This window comes from Lithobates pipiens, unplaced genomic scaffold (assembly GCF_037356315.1).
Source record: "Lithobates pipiens isolate NorthernLeopardFrog02 unplaced genomic scaffold, aLitPip1_a1.2 Scaffold_18, whole genome shotgun sequence".
NCBI lineage: Eukaryota > Metazoa > Chordata > Amphibia > Anura > Ranidae > Lithobates > Lithobates pipiens.
In genome coordinates this window covers 97,907,921-97,927,197 of record NW_027507758.1, presented here as the reverse complement: position 1 = coordinate 97,927,197, position 19,277 = coordinate 97,907,921, and the positions used below count along the sequence as shown (strand labels likewise).

The 19,277-nt window shown below is 40.9% G+C and overlaps 1 protein-coding gene across 1 annotated transcript in view; it reads right to left on the bottom strand.

Annotated features, from left to right (window-relative positions):
* Positions 1-7,607: 7,607 nt before the first annotated feature.
* The window catches only part of PROKR1 (prokineticin receptor 1), an 80,778-nt gene continuing 69,108 nt past the window's right edge, over positions 7,608-19,277 (bottom strand). Inside the window, exon 3 of the mRNA XM_077485937.1 lies at positions 7,608-8,605. Coding sequence (XP_077342063.1) covers positions 7,909-8,605 — 697 coding nt within the window. The 3' untranslated portion in view covers positions 7,608-7,908. The remainder of the gene's footprint in view (positions 8,606-19,277) is intronic.

Sequence of the window (19,277 nt, the reverse complement as noted above, 5' to 3'; positions counted from 1 at the left end):
TGATCCTGGATACGGATGACACCTGTCGATGGGTCGGGTGAAAGAATGATCTCATATCAGAAGTTACCAACACATCTTCAAACCGCCCTCTTCTTGCAGGCGCTGTTGGATTGGTACCCGCAACTCTTTCTCTGGGAGTGGGAATTCCTCCTCTGCCAGTGCATGCAAAAGCAGAATACAGCATTTCTCGAAGCAAGGCCTGTAAGTGCTCCATTTTGACAGCCCTCTGTGATGGTGGTAAAATTTCCGCCATTTTGTGTTTGTACCGAGGGTCTAAGTACGTTGCCACCCAGTACTGGTCCTTGACCTTTATGCTTTTTATACGGGGTCCCTGTTAAAACACTGGAGCATGAAGGCCCCCATTTGCACTAAACTGGAAGCGGTATGGTGGCCTGGCTCCTGCTCATCATCCAGGATAATGTCATCCTCCTTGTTCTCCTCTCCCCATCCACGCACAACAACAGGGATCCCAGAAAGGTTTAAAGCATGTTCTTCTTGCTCCTCCTCATCCGCCCTGGCACCATCCTCCTCTGACTCCTCTTCAGACTCCTGTTGTTGACTTGTCTCAGATAGAGTGGCCCCCCTGGGAATTCATCCAGCATTGCGACTTCCTCATCTTCCTGCTCCTGCTCCTCCATGGCTTGATCAATGACACAACGCAATGCACACTCCATAAAGAAGGCATAAAGTGCGATGTCACTGATGGCGCCATGGCTGCGACTGACCAGGTTGGTGATCTCATCAAATGGCCGCAGAAGTCTGCATGCGTCGCGCATGAGCAGCCACTGGCCCGGTGAAAAAAACCAAGCTCCCAGAACCTGTTCTGCCGCAGAGTTCGTACAGGTAGTCGTTAAACTGCACGTTTCTGCTGGAGCAGCCTATCAAGCATATAGAAGGTTGAGTTCCAACGCATCGGGCAATTGAAAATAAGACGTCTGACCGGCAGATTGTGACGCCGCTGAATGTCAGCAAGGCGACCATGGCCATGTAAGATCTTCTGAAATGGACCGAGATTTTCCTTGCCTGCCGCAAGATATCCTGGACCCCAGGGTATTTGACAACGAATCCCTGCACGACCAAGTTTAAGACGTGTGCCATGCATGGCACGTGTGTAATTTTGCCCTGTTTCAATGCGCTAAGCAGATTGGCACCATTGTCACACACCACTTTACCAACTGTCAAATTGAGCGGTGTTAGCCACTGATCTGCCTGTGAACGCAAAGCTGAAAGGAGTGCCGGGCCAGTGTGGCTCTTGGCTTCCAGGCACAACAGACGCAGCACAGCATGGCAACGTCTCATCTGGCATGTTGAATAGGTTCTGGGGATCTTGGGCGGCGCAGCGGAAGAGACGCTAGCAGCGAAAAAGGAGTCAGCCGAGGAGGAGAGGGAGGAGGATGGAGTAGGAGGAGGAGAAGAAGAGGCAGGCCTGCATGCAATCTGTGAAGGTAAAACCAAATCTACATGGGTGCCACGGGTTACATGCTTGACGGCCGTCAGAAGGTTCACCCAGTAGGCAGTAAAAGTTATATACCTTCCCTGCCCGTGTTTGCTAGACCACGTGTCTATGGTCAGATGTATCTTGGCACTGACACTGTGTGCCAGAGATACATTCACTTGCCGCTGAACATGGCCATATAGCTCTGGGATGCCCTTCTGTGAGAAATACTTCCTTCCTGGGACCTTCCATTGTGGTGTTCCAATGGCCACAAATTTTCAAAAGGCCTTCGAGTCCACCAGTTTATATGGCAGTAGTTGGCTGGCTAACAGTTCTGACAAGCCAGGGGTCAACCGTTGGGCAAGAGGGTTATCTGGCGTCATCATTTTTTTACACTCGAACATTTGGCCCACGGAAGCCTGCCCTTTTCCAGAAAAACGTGAGCTTGGCGTGATGGAAGGTAGAGTGGAGGACAATTCTGAGGAGAGAGGAGAAGTAGAAGAGGCTGGACGGTGAGAGCCTGGAGTGTGGCTTTGTGGGTTCCGCTGCTCCCACTGGGCTCGGTGATGGAAGCTCATGCGCCTTCTTAAGGCGGTTGTTCCTAGGTGAGTGTTGGGCTTACCGCAACTTATGCGTTGACTGCAAAGGCTGCAGATGGCAACACTATTGTCAGCAGCGGACACGTTAAACAAAAGCCCACACTGCGGAGCCATGTGCCGGTGTTCTGGGAGAGCCAGATGTGACTGTACATGGTTGATGCCTCGCTCCTGATACATTAGCAGTCTGCTTTGTCCCTCCTGTGCAATCTAAGTTCCGCCGGCTTCTCCTCCCTATCTGCTGGTCCATATCTCCCTCAAAAACTCCCCTCCTCTTCCTCTCTTGTGGGCACCCACGTGACATCACTAGACACGTCATCATCAATGTCACCTTCCCCACCGCTATAATTAGAGATCTCGGAGTAGGCAGCAATAGCGGGGACCAACCTCCTCCTTGGGCTGATCTGGGTACTGTCATCAGACTGCTGAGTGGCGGTTGTTGTTATCTCCTCTTCCTGATCCAATGCCAAGAATGGCTGCGCATCGGCAATGTCTTGTGAGGGATCGGAAAATAATTCCTGTGACTCAAGCGGATGGTATGTGGTGGTGTTGGTGGTAGTGTCTTTGGGGGTGCACACAGCAGAGAGTGAAGAGGGTGCAGATCCAGAGGATGAGGAGGGTGCAGAAGAGTAAGGCTGAGTGAGCCACTCAACCAAGTCTGGTGCGTCCTTTGACGTAATCAAACACACCTTCTGCAATTTGCCACTTTGGCTCAAGCCTGTTGCTCCTGCCCTACCCCTACCACCCCTGCGGAGGGGCCTGCCTCTTCCTCTGCCTGTTATTTTTTAAATGACCCTGTGACAAAAGTCTCTAGAGAAGTGCAGTATATGTGGAAGAAGGTATATAACACCCCGCTTCAATCTGTCGTTTTGGGGGGCCACTGGTCTATCAAACCAGTTATAATACTTTTTTCTAATTGCGTTTGTCACTCTTTGTAGTATTGTTGCAGAACCGCTCAGCAGTCACAATGCTGCACAGTGGAAATGCACTATACTATGCTTTCTATATTTGAAAGGATTTTATACGTGTATTATACCCCTATATACTGCACACCAAATAGTACACCTATACCAGTCCTTAAAAGGACCTTTGTGGACCTAATAGTAGCTAGCTAGTAGCTAGTGAATTGCAGACTGTCCCTGCTCCAAAAATCAAACTGTCCCTAAACTGAGAAACGACACCTGCAGAATCGATCAGCAGCACTGCATGCAGCGCACTATAATATGCTTTCTATACTTGAAAGAAAGTATATTATACATGTATTACAACCCTATATACTGTACACCTATACCAGTCCTTAAAAGTACCTTTGTGGACCTAATAGTAGCTAGCTAGTAGCTAGTGAATTGCAGACTGTCCCTGCTCCAAACACCAAACTGTCCCTACACTGAGAAACGACAGCTGCAGAATCGGTCAGCAGCACTGCATGCAGTGCACTATAATATGCTTTCTATATTTGAAAGAAAGTATATTATACGTGTAGTACAACCCTATATACTATACACCTATACCAGTCCTTAAAAGGACCTTTGTGGACCTAATAGTAGCTAGCTAGTAGCTAGTAAATTGCAGACTGTCCCTGCTCCAAACACCAAACGGTCCCTCCCTACACTGAGAAAAGACAGCTGCAGAATCGGTCAGCTCTGCAGTGCACTATAATATGCTTTCTCTGAAAGAAAGTATATTATAAGTGTATTACAACCCTATATACTGTACACCTATACCAGTCCTTAAAAGGACTTTTGTGGACCTAATAGTAATAGCTAGCGATTAGACTGACTGTCCCTGCTCCACACAGCGTCCTTTCCCTACGCTGACAAAAGACAGAATGTAAAATGGCCGCCAGATCAGCTATATTTAAAAGGTAGGGGGTATGTCCATGTGCTGAAATGTCTCAATTGGCTGTCCTGTACCCCATGATGTATGTGTCATGGGTCAAAGTTCTTCACAATGTAAATGAATATGTCCGCTGCAAACAGCGCCAGAAGTCCGCCGGTTTGGCGAATTGCGAATGAGCAAAGTTCGCCGTGAACTGACCACCCGGCGAACTGCAAGGCCATTTCTACAGGGGAGTGCAATCACCTGATCAGTGGCCTGAAAATAGGTAACTAACTACATCTTTCTACACAGGTTAGTAAGCATAAATGTTAGGAGTAGAGAGGGGACCATTTTAGGAATAGTTAGGGCTATCCAGAATTCCACTTTAAACCTTAAAGCATGGGCACAGCTGCACTGCAGGGAATAATTTTTGAATTTCCCCAAATTGGACTTTATGTACAACTGTAATCCAACTGTGTGTGTCTTGTTGAAACGAATAAACAAAATACTGCATAATACAACTAGAAGTAAACACTTATTTTTGCATGTCACTTTTTGACTGAATTGCAATAATCTCTGTTTATTTAAACACTATTCTTAAAGGCATAGTCCATTTTTTGCAAAAAGTTTGTAAATGTGTCATAATACAAAATGTGAATTTACCTGCTATCAATTCAACGTGGGTGCAATGCACAGGATTCTAAATTGTTTTCCCCAGGCCCATACAGAGGCAAGGACCTTCTGTTATGGGGCTAGGGGAAGTGTTAAATGGTGACATCACTGCCCTGCTGCTGGTGAGCTCAACTGAATCTCTGTGCCTTGGTGACAGACTTGAAGTATTTGCATTGATTGGTCTCCATGAATGGATGTTAAGCCTGTGTTGGTGAAATTCGAACAATAACCACCTACAAAAAGAAGGACCCTATTTTGTGTTTAGGGATATGGTATATGCGACCATGCTTTATGTTACATCCTATATATGGGTCTAAAAAATGGAGTATGCCTTTAACCACTTCAATACAGGGCACTTTCACCCCCTTCCTTCCCAGCCCAATTTTCAGCTTTCAGCGCTCTAGCGCTTTCAGTGACAATTGCGCGGTCATGCTACACTGTACCCAAATGAAATTGTTATCATTTTGTTCGCACAAATAGAGCTTTATTTTGGTGTTATTTATTCACGACTCCGTTTTTTTTTTTTTGCGATATAAGCGCAAAAAAAGCGGAAATTTGGGAAAAAAACAATATTTTCTTTTTTCTATTTGAAAAGAAATCCAATAAAATCAAATTTTGTCATAAATTTAAGCCAAAATGTATTCTGCTACATGTTTTTGGTAAAAAAAATTCCGTTAAGTGTATAATAATTGGTTTGTGTGATCACGGACATATGTACGCAAATGATCATGTACATATGTGTGCAGGTGATCACGTACATATGTGTGCAGATAATCATTGGGACATGTGATTTTAGTGGGACATATGTGGGGGACATGTTTTTATTATTAGGGACATGTGTTTTTATTATTTGGGGACATGTATGTTTTGGGGACATGTGTGTTTTGGGGACATATGTGGGGACTGTGTTTTCACTGTGTGGTGTGTTGTGTGTTTACACTACACTGATGATCAGTGAGTAAAAAGCTGTGAAAAGCAGCCCATACTCACTGATCATCAGCCGGCTGCAGCGTTCTGCTCTCCTCTTCTCAGCGGTGACTTCCGTGTGAGGAGAGGAGAGCCGATTGCCTAGCAACCGGCTGTTTGTTTACATCACATGACGGCCGTGATTGGACACGGCCGTCATGTGATCAGGAGGGCCAATCACAGAGCCCTCCTGCCGATCTGAGATGTGCCGTGTCCGGGTGACACGAGCACATCGGGATCGCGCCGCTGCGCGGGCGCGCGCGCGCGCGATCCCGCTGCTCCTGAATGACGTTCCTGAACGTCCTATCAGGAGCAGGCGGCTCCCACCCGGCCGTATATATACATTGGCCAGGTGGGAAGTGGTTAAACCAAGCATAACCATGTGCATAACCAATCCATAACATGAAATAAAACATAAATTGTTCAAGTCCAATTAGATATTATGATAGTTCCCAATTAGTTCTGAAAAGATGACTCACTAAAATATTTTTTTTAGAATAAAATCTTTCATTATACAGTTAAAATCTGGAAACTGTGTAAAGGACCAGGTGTGAGACTTGAAGTAACAGTTATAGTTAGGCTCAGGTTTGGGAATGGGGGAGTTAAGCTTAGGGTTAAAGTTAGCGTTAAGTTCTAGGCATATATTAACTGCTAAAGCGGAGCTCTAGTTAGTAAAAAAAAAGACAATATATATATATATATATATATATATATATATATATATATATATATATATATATATAATACATATACCTTTTGTAAAGGTCCTATGATGTCATGGGTCCTTTGCACTCTTAATTTCTGGAAGAGTGTGGTCCTTAATGCTGCACAGAATGGCTCTTATAGGCAATGATGTGTGAGTGCTGTTTAGTGCAATAATACTTTGGCTCTAGGCTACGTGAAGATACCTCTTCAAAGAGAAAGTCCATGACAGCTTTGGCTCAGAATAAGGGGGTTGAATGATGCTGGCTGTCATTCAAGTTGTAGGGAACTGGACTATTTTTTTTTTTATTTTTTTTTTAAAGCTTCCATTCAACTTTAGGGGTTTACATGTAATGTTAGAGTTAGATATTAAGTGTAAATTTAAGGAGTGGGTTGAATGTTAGAGAAAACATGTTGTGAAGGAAACATAGAGGTTGCCATTGATGATCACTGAAAATGCCAATTTCCTAGCTATCTAGCTGACTGCCTGGGTTAATATATATTAGTCAATGACCAGAGACAAATATTCAGATAAAGACTTTCAACTCTACTCTGAGTTTCCCAATATGCTTGTTCCAACTCAGTGATTCCAGCAATCCCAAAGTTCATGGATCAGAATAACCTGCAAGAGAGTATCAAATTAAGATGGAGGTAAAGCTCTCACTGACCTCTGTATCTGCAGATACTGTGGACCAACCCATCCCTGAAAGAGCAGAATCACTGTAGTTGTTGAAGTCCTTTCCTTATCAGGCCCCCCCCCTCGCAGCAGTGATTCAGTAGCCTTCCAGCCTTCAAATTTGTAATATAAACACAAAGTAAGCACTCTGGGAGGGGGGGGGGATTAAGTATTAAGTTACCATCTTAAATTACAAAATGTCTGCTTGGAGTGTAACATAGCTTATGCCTTGTGCACACGGACCGAATGTCTGGTGACATCGGCCAGTTCACTAAACACATCCGACATTCGGCCTGTGTGTATGCCAGCTGGTCCAACAGAAGCTGTTTGGCCGGCTTCTGTTGGATGAGAATGCTGGAAAACCAGTGGCCGACCGTTTTCCAATCAGCGATCTCAGCCAATGACCGATGGGGGGTCATAACAGAACAGCTCAACAGAGGGAGATTGCTATACTAACAATGGACTGTTAGTACAGCAGCTCCAACCTGATCTGTAATTTTTATTAAACTATTCATGTGTACCAGGATTTAGTGTGTATTGTAAAGTCTTTAATGATATGATTATAATCTGTATTTTGTTGCTGAATGTTACTGTCAGTAGTTAGTGCCTGTAAATGTCTAGTCTACACAAATGGGAATTTTGATGGAAAGAGACTTGAACTGAATAAACAACTAATAGCAATTCTTCATGAACTGCTTTTGTTATATATTTTGTTATATATATTGTGTTCTTTTAGGCTGTCCATTTTTGTTGTAGTAGTTTATTATTTAATTTGCATTTTTTAGGTGCAATCCTTTGAAACATGAAATATAACAACAGCCATCAGTAACCCAATCCATAAAAATAATTCACGAGAATATATTACTAACCACCAACATGTGAAACACCTAGATTGATGTAATTACTTTGAATAAATGCAAGTAAAAATATGAGTGTTTTTTTTTTCACAACATTTTCACACAATACAAAATACGCATAAGCAGTACAATCCACACTTTAGTCAAACTGCTGCAAAGTGATTTGTAGTAATCAGTATAAATATGTTATTTTAACCTAATGCAGTCAACCTCTTCTGTAGCTGGAACAGCACTTGTCTTAATTTCTATCTCTCCACTACATTTACTTCCGTTGTAAGTGGATCTCCATTTCAGAAGCATGATCTTCTTAAAGTATTTAATGGTATTGTTTTTAACAGACACAAAGCACATTGTGTTAATCATGCTGTTGCTCATTGCAATGCACTCTACAATGTAGAAAGCAGACAGATAATGCTTTTCTCTGATAAAAACTATAGGAAAAAAGTCCCGAACAATCGCAAATCCATAAAATGGAGCCCAGCATAGGACATAAGCTATAAGGATACACATGAGCACAAAGACTGTCTTTCTACGACATCGAAGACGTTTCCGTATTTGTTCTGTCTGAAACCCAGGCACCGTTTTGAACCAAAGCTCTCTAGATATCCGGGCATAGCACAACGTCATTGTAACAACTGGTCCGACAAACTCAATGCAGAAAATAAAGAGGAAGTAGGTTTTATAATAGAGCTGCTGGTCAACTGGCCAAATCTGACCGCAAAATATCTTTTCTTGGTTTTTCACAATAACGAGCACTGATTCTGTAGCAAAATATGCTGAAGGTATGGCTATAAGCAGAGCAATAATCCAAACCAGGGCAATCAAGAATGAAGCAGTCTGGTAATTCATACGAGGCTTCAGTGGATGTACAATTGCCAAGTACCTGTAAAACAAAAACGGTTTCATTAAATAAAATAAAATACCAGTTTTATTTTTTTTTATGATAATATTGCTACAGGATTCACACAGGTTGCAGTCACAGCCAACCATGGGGATGGTTCACACTTAGCATCTTTGCCTCATAGGTAAAATCACAACGAAACCATAGGGATGACTCGTATTTAGATTCTTCATCACGGTTTCTAACCACAGAGGACCTTTATGATCAAAAAAACACTTGTCAGTAGAACAGAAACCATGGAGCAAAGCAGGTATGCATAGGGGTTGATTTACTAAAGGAAAAAAGACTGTGCACTCCACGAGTGCAGGTGCTACAGAGCTTAGTAAATAACATTACATGACATGTTTAGACATTAATGGCTTTGTGTTGACTTATTTTGAGGGGACAGCAAATTTACACTGTTATACAAGTTGTACACTCACTACTTTACATTGTAGCAAAGTGCCATTTCTTCAGTGTTGTCACATGAAAAGATATAATAAAATATTTACAAAAACGCAAGGGGTGTACTCACTTTTGTGAGATACTGTAGATGCATTACAGTACCTCAGGAAATTCAAATATTACATAAGACCAATAAAAAAAAGCATTTTTAATACAGAAATGTTGGCTTATGGAAACGTATGTCCATGTACAGTATAGTATGCACTTAATATCTGGTTGGAGCTCCTTTTGCATGAATTACTGCATCAATGTGGTGTGGCATGGAGTCCTGCTGGAAAATAAAATCAGCATCTCCATTAGGCTGGTCAGCAGAAGGAAGCATGAAGAGCTCTAGAATTTTCTGGTAGAGGGTTGTGCTGAATTTGGACTTGATAAAACACAGTGGACCAACACCAGCAGATGACATGGCTCCCCAAATCATCACTGACTGTGGAAACTTTACACTGGATCTCATGCAACTTGGATTCCGTGCCTCTCCACTCTTCCTCCAGACTATGGGACCTTGATTTCCAAATGAAATTCAAACTTTTCCCCAGTGCGTGATGATTTGGGGAGCCATGTCATCTGCTGGAGTTGGTCCACTGTGGACTGTTTTATCAAGTCCAAAGTCAATGCAGCCCTCTACCAGGAAATTCTAGAGCACTTCATCCTTCCCTCCACATACCAGCTTTATGAAGATGCCTATTTTTTTCCAGCAGGACTTTGCACCTGCCCACACTGCCAAAAGTACCAATACTTGGTTTAGTGATCATGGTATCACTGTGCTTGATTGGCCAGCAAACTTGCTTGACCTAAACCCCATAGAGAATCTGTGGGGTATTGTGAAGAGGAAGATGAGAGACACCAGACCCAACAATGCAGATGAGCTGAGGGCCACTATCAAAGCAATCTGAGCTTCCATAACACCTCAGCAGTGCCACAGGCTGATCACCTCCATGCCACACTGCATTGATACAGTAATTCATGCAAAAGGAACCCCCAACCAAGTATTGAGTGCATACTATACCATACATGGACATACTTTTCAGTAAGCCAACATTTCTTTATTAAAAATCCTTTTTTCTATTGATCTTTTGTAATCTATTTTCTGAGATACTGAATTTTGAGTTTTCACTAGCTGTAAGCCATAATCATCAAAATGAAAAGAAAGAAATGCTTGAAATATATCACTCTGTGTGTAACGGATCTATATAGCATTTCTTCCTTTTCATTTTGATGATTATGGCTTACAGCTAGTGAAAACTCAAAATTCGGTATCTCAGAAAAATTGATTACATAAGACCAATAGAAAAAAAATATTTTTAATAAACAATTGTTGGCTTACTGAAAATGATATCGATGTATGGTATAGTATGCACTCAATACTTGGTCGGGGCTCCTTTTGCATGAATTACTTTATCAATGTGCTTTGGCATTGAGGAGATCAGCCTGTGGCACTGCTAAGGTGTTATTGAAGCTCAGGTTGTTTTGATAGCGGTCCTCAGCTCATCTGCATTGTTGGGTCTGGTGTCTCTCACTGACATGCAACCTGCTTTATTAATAAACTTTGCAGGTAGATGTGTGCATTGCCATAAAATGTGTTTGTTTTAGTTTCATTCGTATAACACGCACTGCAATTTTAAGAAGGAAGTTTAAGGAAAACATTTTTTCACAGACCCCCCTCCCCAATACATAGCCCCCCATCCAGTACACAGCCCCCGTCCCCCTGCACAGTACACAACCCCCATCCAGTATACAGCCCCTTCGCCCCTTCATAGTATACAGCCCCCCATCCAGTATACAACCCCCTGCACAGTACACAGCCCCCCATCCAGTATACAACCCCCTCCACAGTACACAGCCCCCCATCCAGTATACAGCCCCCTGCACAGTACACAGCCTCCCATCCAGTACACAGCCCCCCTGTGACAGCACTGCCAGCATACTCTACAGTTAAGAAAAAAACACTGCCAGCCCCTTCTACACTGCTCCTCCTGTGTCACTCATATTGTAAAACGAAGGTTCCATATACTGCATTAGCTCCATTTTTTTCACTGACCTGGCCACATGACTACTCTCCTCTGATGTTACACAGATGGTCATATGACGGCTCTGGAGGAGTAGCGGGAGGAGGAGAGCAGTTAGAAAAAACAAAGCTATTGAGATATTTAGAAGCTTTGTTTTACAATGACACTGACTCGGGAGGAGCAGTGTAGGACAAGGGGCTAGCAAGTGATTTTTTTTCCTCAACTTTAGACTATGCAGGCAGCGCTGTCCCAGGAACAGGAGAGGCGGTATGGCCGGAACTGACACCCCCCAATTGGTGGCTCCCGGGGTGGTCTGCCCGATCCCCACCCCCTGTTGGTAAAACATATTATCGGCGTATAACACATAGGTACTGTTTACCCTCTGTATTCAGGGGAAAAAAAGTGCGTGTTATACGTTGATAAATACAGTAACTAACTCATAACTAACTATTCAATTATAGGTATTGGAATTTCCATTCAAATTTTGCTGTTAGTGAACGTAACGAATACAAATTTATTTGAAGTTATGAATTATCCAAAATAACAAATGCAGCTTCTAAACATATGGAAAGGAACAAATTAACAAAAAAAAAATAATAATAATAATAATAATAATAATAATACGTTTTTATTATTATATGTTATTTATTATTATTAATTTGTTCCATTCCATACGTTTAGATACGGCATTCATTATTTCGGATAATTCGTAACTTCAGATAAATTCATATTCGTTACGTTCACTAACAGACAAATTTGAAAGGAAATTCCAATACCCTTAATTTAATATTATTTAGTAATAGTTAAGTCATTATTAGTTAGTTATTATTTCAGATTTTTGATTTTTGAATTTTAAATTTACATATTGACGAATTTTCGAATTTACGAATTTTCAAAAGAATTTGTAAATGGATTTTTGTTAATTCGGATATTTCTGAATTAACAAATTTATCAAAATTTGTTAAAATTTTTCGTTAAAAAACTAATTCAGCACAAAACGAATTGCACATGTCTAGTTTCAGGTAAGAAAAGGTTAATTCGGATATTTCTGAATTAACAAATTTATCAAAATTTGTTAAAATTTTTCGTTAAAAAACGAATTCAGCACAAAACGAATTGCACATGTCTAGTTTCAGGTAAGAAAATAAATAAATCAAAAATAAAGGCACTATCTAAAAATATTCAGCTACCTCACTATCTGTTGGTAGGCTAGACCCAGTCAACTCCAAAAACACACGTTTCCGATAACTTTAATCATGTAGTCCTTTTGCAGCAATTACAGGTTAGCTTCCTTAGCTCCCTTTTATCTCTGCTCACAGCTATAGCAGCAATAAGGGGCCAGTAAAAAAGAACAAGGACACAAGGATATATTTACAAGCCTAAAGTATAACTAAAGGCAAAACTTTTTGTTTTATTTTTGGATAGAGTAGTGAGGGATTAGAGCACCTGTTAGATTTTTATTGCTGCTTGTGTCCCTGTTAAGGAGATTCACCCCCTCTATTTGTCATGTTTACCATTATCACCAAAAGTGAAAGAAAATATATCTTTGATATAATATCAAATTTTGGTTCTCATTGGGGAAGGAATAGAGGAAAAATCTTCCAAAGAGGATACTGGTTCTGATATCCCTGGTGACACCCAGAAATTTCCTAACTTTGGAGGGATTTCCTCTCACTTCCTGTTTTGGCTGTGGAACAGGAAGGGGTGGAAAATATCCCAATGGGACATAAATAGCAAAAAAGAAACTGATAAGGGTTATAAGCTTTCCTGAATCTATCCCTGACTCTATCGAAAATGAAAATAAAAAAGTGTTGCCATTAATTCTATGTTAATCTCTATTCTCACAAATGACAAAAAACATTGAGAAATATACCTTACCTCAATGATCTCTCTCTTTGCAATGTCATAGTTGTTTTTTAAATCCTTGACTACTGACATTCTGCTCCTAGACCTACCTTAACCCAGGCTACCCCCCTTTAGTCTAACATAAGTGCTGCTGCCAGACTCATCCATCTCACTAACCATTCAATTGTCTGCCAAACCTATCTGCCAGTCCCTGACAAATAAAATGTAAAACTTTAATAACGTAAAAAAGAATCCTCAGATCACCAACCTCATCTCAAAATATCAGACAAATCATCCTTGCTACTCCTTCCTAGACCTTCTGCTCTCCAGCTCCCTTGTCACCTTATCCTATTTTTATCCCCAGGACTTCTCTAGAGCCATCCTCTGGAGCCCCAATCTCCCCAGCTATCCCTTACCTTGTTTACCTTTAAGCAACTCCTGAAAACTCGTCTCTTTATCCTAAAACAGAAACTTAATTTTCTTCATCAACTTCACAGCAATTTATCTTTTGTATATCCTGTGCCTTATTTTTAAATTGTAAGCTCTCATGAACAGAGCTCTCCTAAACCTCTTCTCTTTGTTTAGTAACTGTACTGTCTCCCTTTATTTTGTAAAAAGCTGCATAAACTGTTCATGCTACATAAATATTGTAACTGTTCTTAATTTAAAAAAAAAAACTCCTTTGCAAAGGCTTGGAAAGTATTACCTGAGTTACCCGGGTAATGATACATGCCAAAGTCGGGGCAGTCCTCGTGGATAGGGTAGAGAAAATGTGAAAGTCTGTGGAAACCATGGGTGGACCACTAACTACCAGTTGACTTTGACGAGATGCTATTATCCCCTTGACTTGCATGTCAGCATGCGTCTCTGGAATTTCCCATTGAGACACTTTGTTTGTCCCTCCCCCCTGGGGTCACCCTCCCCTGTCCTCCCCTGATATTTTCAGGTATTGTCCTTTGTTGCTATTCTCTTTATTTTCTCCTTTCCCCCACACATCCCATGGGCTCCCACCAACACCAGATGCCGGCCTTTCATGATATTGTTACTGAAAGACCCTCTTGATACAAAAGACTAGGCCCCATTAAGGGTTATCTTAATTATTATTGATGATTATCACTACTACCTGCTTCCTGTACCTTCAAATGCCACTCAGATTTAAGGTGAAGTTCCAGTCTTTTATGTGTTTATTAAAAGTCAGCAGCTACAAAAAGTGTAGCTGCTGACTTTTAATAAACACACACTTACCCGTCCTACAATCCAGCAAAGCGACCACCCAAAACCTCACCTCTCTCCCTCTTTTCTCCCTAGCACCGGCATTACAAGTGTGCCGGCGCTAGGGCGGGCAATCTTTTGAGACATGAAGATTGCAGGGAGGGAGGTGGAGAGGAGAACTTCTGTTCGAGTCGCCTAGGTAGCCGAGTGGAAGTGAGAGCAGGTACCTGTCAAAACTAGGTACCTGCTCCCCCCCCCCCCCAAAAAAAAATGACATACCAAATGTGGCTGGGGGTGGAATGCTTAAAGTGGAACTTCCCCTTTTGGGTGGCACTCCGCTTTAAGGACCTCTGCTATAACTCTGTATCCCCTGGGTAATCCGCCCCCCTCAATGCACAGCATTATGGTTTAACTGGGCAGATGTAACCAATCTTGTCTATAATAGCTTTATTATGCAGCATGGTGGGTACTTCTATACCCACTTTCTTATTGCATCTGGGAAGAGTTGTTGTTGTCTTGCTGTAACACTATGTTTTCTTGTTTCTAGGGTTTGCATAAGCTATATAATGTACAGATTGTGATATATTTGCTGTTTTTCCTTTAGTAAATTATTTGAAGAAAAAAAACATGCCAAGGATAATTTTAGAATATGTTATTGATCTTTCTCATATTATATTTGTCCTTCCAATACCAGCATACCAACATCTCTGTGAGATCCATTGTAGTTTGAGATACTGGGGAGATTTGGTTATATAATAAATATAATGCACCAACAACAGTAGTTGAAGTGAAAAAATTGGTAAGTATCAAAAACTACATTCATGTTACATTCTGCCAGTAACATTAACACAGTCGTTTTTGTTTGAATTTCATTTGAGTTTGAAAGAGTTGATTCTCTCCTTTAACATAATTTATTACATGCTGTTCCTGTCACTCTCCATGTAAAATAATGTATCAATGTTCTCAACCTGTGAACAGGGTAACCTTGATAGATATGTAATTGTATATGGAATACAAGTAAGAGGCTAAAAAAAAAAAATGGCAACCAACAAGCAAACCTAACTCCAGCTAACATGTTCTAAGCAATTGTGGCAACAGGTTTTTTCTCTTGAAAACAAAAAGAAAATACTAAACTATGTGAATAAAAGCTAGACATAGTTAGCACCTCTGTCAAAGTTATACCGTTTGTCCCAATCTCTGTAATTGCCACTTTTGCTGTTCCGCTTGGCCTGCACGTAAATGTTAAGACCATTCAAAATGAAAGCCTATGAAGTAACATAAGAAATTGTTATGCTGAAAACTATCATTACAAGCAATTACCAGATACAGTTAACAGAATACAATATTTGTTTTGCTATAGTGGTCCATAAATCATTCTTGTTTGTACTTTCCAATATTCTAAAATAGGAAAACATTCTAAATTGAAAAAATATTTCATCCCCATGCAGATTTCATATCTAAATTATTCAAGAAAATTTTAATTTTGTGAAGACCCATTCTTTAGGACTCTGTGAGCATTTGGTAGTGCAGTTTTCCATAACAGATAATTACATTTTAGATACCAGCAGTTTAGTGCAAAGGGACTAAAACATATTTTTAGAGACTCCTATGGATAATTAAACAGTGCACATTGCTCTTTGCCCTATGAAACAAAGATCTGGCTGTAGGCTTGGAGAACTCATGCCTAGGTACAGTGTAAGCACAATTAAAAAAAAATTGACTGCCACATGGATATGCTTATGACAAAATTATATTTTAAATGATCAGTCCATCCAATATTTATCTTTCAGTTTTACGTATACACCAGAGAGCTAAGGAACCTGTTAATTCCTTTTCTTTTGGGAACTCTTGGTGAGACATGTATAAGCTCCTTGGTCTGCTATTTTATTATGTACACTTAGCAGGGTTTATTTTTTTGGTAGGGTGTTATATTTGATATAGTCCAAATGGAACAAAGTGGTTTCACAATATGTACGTATATGCCATAAATTTTTATCGAAACTATTTTTGACCTTCTTAACATGTTTCCCATCACTGTGCAGGATTCTCTTACATAGCATGGATGCTGATAACTTGTCTAAATGCAAAAATAAAAAGACCAACAATCACCCTACAAGAAAACAAACAGGAGGATTGGGGGTTGGGACTATGAATGAAGCGAGCAGGTGTAAAACATTTAAATTTATTGGAAAACCAGTGGTAAGTTGCATGAGGGTAATCATGAGTACACCAAGAAAACCAATGTATTCCATTCAATGGATAAATATACAGCAATAACAATTGACCATTAAAAATACAAATCACATGTTCCAAGTGATCATTGAGTAAGTAAAACATATAGTTGACATAAAAGTGGCATATAGTAGCTCTATGCATTTTGTGGATTCATCCACTCTTCAGGAGCATGCACGTGGAAAACTGAATGCTGTACCTTGCGGTACTTGGTGACAGGGAGAAGCCTTCAGGACCTCCACAGGCATCTCCCACCAGGCTCTGGGGATCATTATTCCAGAGACCTGTTTTGCCATCATACAGGTCCTGCAGAAGGACTATATTAAGGTAAGATTTTTCCTTTAACATCACATTCTATGTATTGAATGTTTGCTAATGTATTGTTTTTTTTTTCATAGTTCCCTAATTACCATGATTGTAATATGCTGTAATTTATATGCTGTGCCCCTTTGTCCTCATGTATGCTGGAAGCTTTTAAAGTTCATTTTTTGTCCTTCATGCATATTTGCCTTCACTAACCTCCCCAGCATGCTCTTCTGGGCCCATACGCCTCTAGCCTAGTCACTTAGCAATATATTTTGTCAGCTCCATAGTATTGCTTTCCCCTAAACACCCCCTAAAATCTGTACAATGTTATGTGTGTGCTTAAAATCATGCAGAGTGCCAGAGGTTTTTTTGGTGGGCCAAAGTCATTAGGAAACCCCCTCCCCCAACTGCTAAGTCAGCTGATACCAATCCTCTATCTACTGACTTTGCCAAACCCAATACACACTATACCTACCTCTTTTGTGGTAAGATTTATGGATGAATTCACCAAAGCATGTAGTGCAAGGGCCTGCCTCAATACTTTCAAATGTTACTGTTTTAAGTTTTTTTTCTCCTAATATTATCTTGATAGGTAATAGCAGAATGTAAAATGTGCTTCCATTTGTTCATTATTTTTATTTTTTTGGATTATGACACTTCTTACCTGTCCAGTGGGCTGCCAATAGTGTAAGTAAGGAGGGTCTGGCCAAAGTATCACACATTATTTATGCATTCAGCTCTCAATGAAGTGGAAAGGGTTAGGAAGGGTGAGGAATCTGATAAGGGGACCTTATACTTTTGGTTTTAAATACTCATTTAAAAAAAATGATATACTGATATTGGGCAAAAATGTTTGTGTCTAATGTACTTGCAATGTTGATGTGCAAAATTACAATTTTTTTTCTTGTTTGACTCCACAGTTTCCTTCAACGCCACAGGAATGGCAGACTGTGGCCTCCAACTTTGCCACCCATTGGAACTTTCCCAATTGTGGAGGTGCAATTGATGGGAAACACGTCTGCATTGGCACCCCCCCCCCAACTCGGGGTCCTACTATTATAAATACAAAGGGTATAATGGTATCGTGATGTTAGGGGTGGTGTCATATGACTTCCTGTATGTGGAGGTGGGGAAAAATGGCTGGATGTTAGATGGTGGAGTGTTTCCGCAGATGGAGTTCTACTGGTGTCTCCAGAGTGGCAGTCTGGGCTTGCAACCTCCAGAGGAGAATGTGGAAGGACTCCCCTTCATCTTCGTTGCGGATGAGGCGTTTGCTCTGGCAAACCATCTGATGTGGCCTTTCCCGATGAGGACCCTAACCCTGGACCAGAAGGTCTTTAATTTCCGGCTGGCCAGAGCCAGAAGAGTAGTGGAGAACACTTTCGGGATAATGGCCTCCCAGTTCCCCCTATTTTTGACTTCAATCCACATGGAGGAATATAAACTCAATCATTTTGTGCTGCATTCTGCACAATTTTTTTAAGAAACACTCACCGAACTATGTGGCCTCAGTTGGGCCTGATGCAGACTTACCTGAAAATGCCAACCTGATGGCCCTTGAAGCTAGCCGTCCTGGCTTGCCTCCCCAAAGCGCCCGCAAAGTCAGAACAAGATATATGGAGTACTTTGTGAGTAGGGGGCCATTGATATGCCAGACAATAGCTGAGAGGCTAAATACATTTTTCTTTCAAACTGCAATAATTTTTTGTTTTAATTTACTGCTTGGGTTTGTTTTAAGGTGTCTCCTAGCTTTTTTTTTTGCTTATTTTTTTAGGCCTTTTTCTTCAACAGTGCAAATCCAATTTCTGTGTGAGATGAGGTGATAGTCTCTTCTTCAGATAGTATTATTATGTTGTGGGTCTGCTACACACACAACTTGTTTTTGTTGTTAATGTATGTAGTGCATTACTGACAAAAATATTGCTCATTTTCAGCACCATGACAGAAATATGTGAAGTCATGAAAATGGCGTGATTGGGGCAAATTAAAAAGCACTGTGGGTGTTATTTACTAAAGGCAAATCCACTATGCACTATAGTGCACTGCAAAAGTGCACTTGGAGCGCAAAGTGGATTTGCCTTTAGTAAATAACACCCACTGCCACAGAAAACAACAACTTTACTACAAATACTGCTTTTGCGCATTGAAAAAGGAAGCCACACATTGTTCATAGTTAAACTTTTTACTCAAATCACATTCACATGTGCGCTTATAAAAGGGTTTTACAACAAACCAACATATTTGGTGTATATAACATTATTTTTGGAAACATTAATATAACTTGGCGTTTTTGTGGAAACAGGCATGTATCAAAGCATAACATACAGAACACAGGAACTTACAAAGTTCAACTTTGAAAAGTGAAGACAATATCAGACATGAGTATGTACAAACTGTGTTGATATTGCCTTCATCACATGGGGTGTCACCCCTGTAAAAACCAAATTTGGAAGATGCACACAAATTGTGAATCAAAGTGGCCATTTTCCTCCTGATCCCATGCCTAATGTCAACATGTGCTATCTCCCATCATGGGGGATCAATGTATGTGTTTTGGGGGGTGCAACCGCTTCATCTCAGCCACTTTAGTAGCAAGGAAGGGGTTTCAC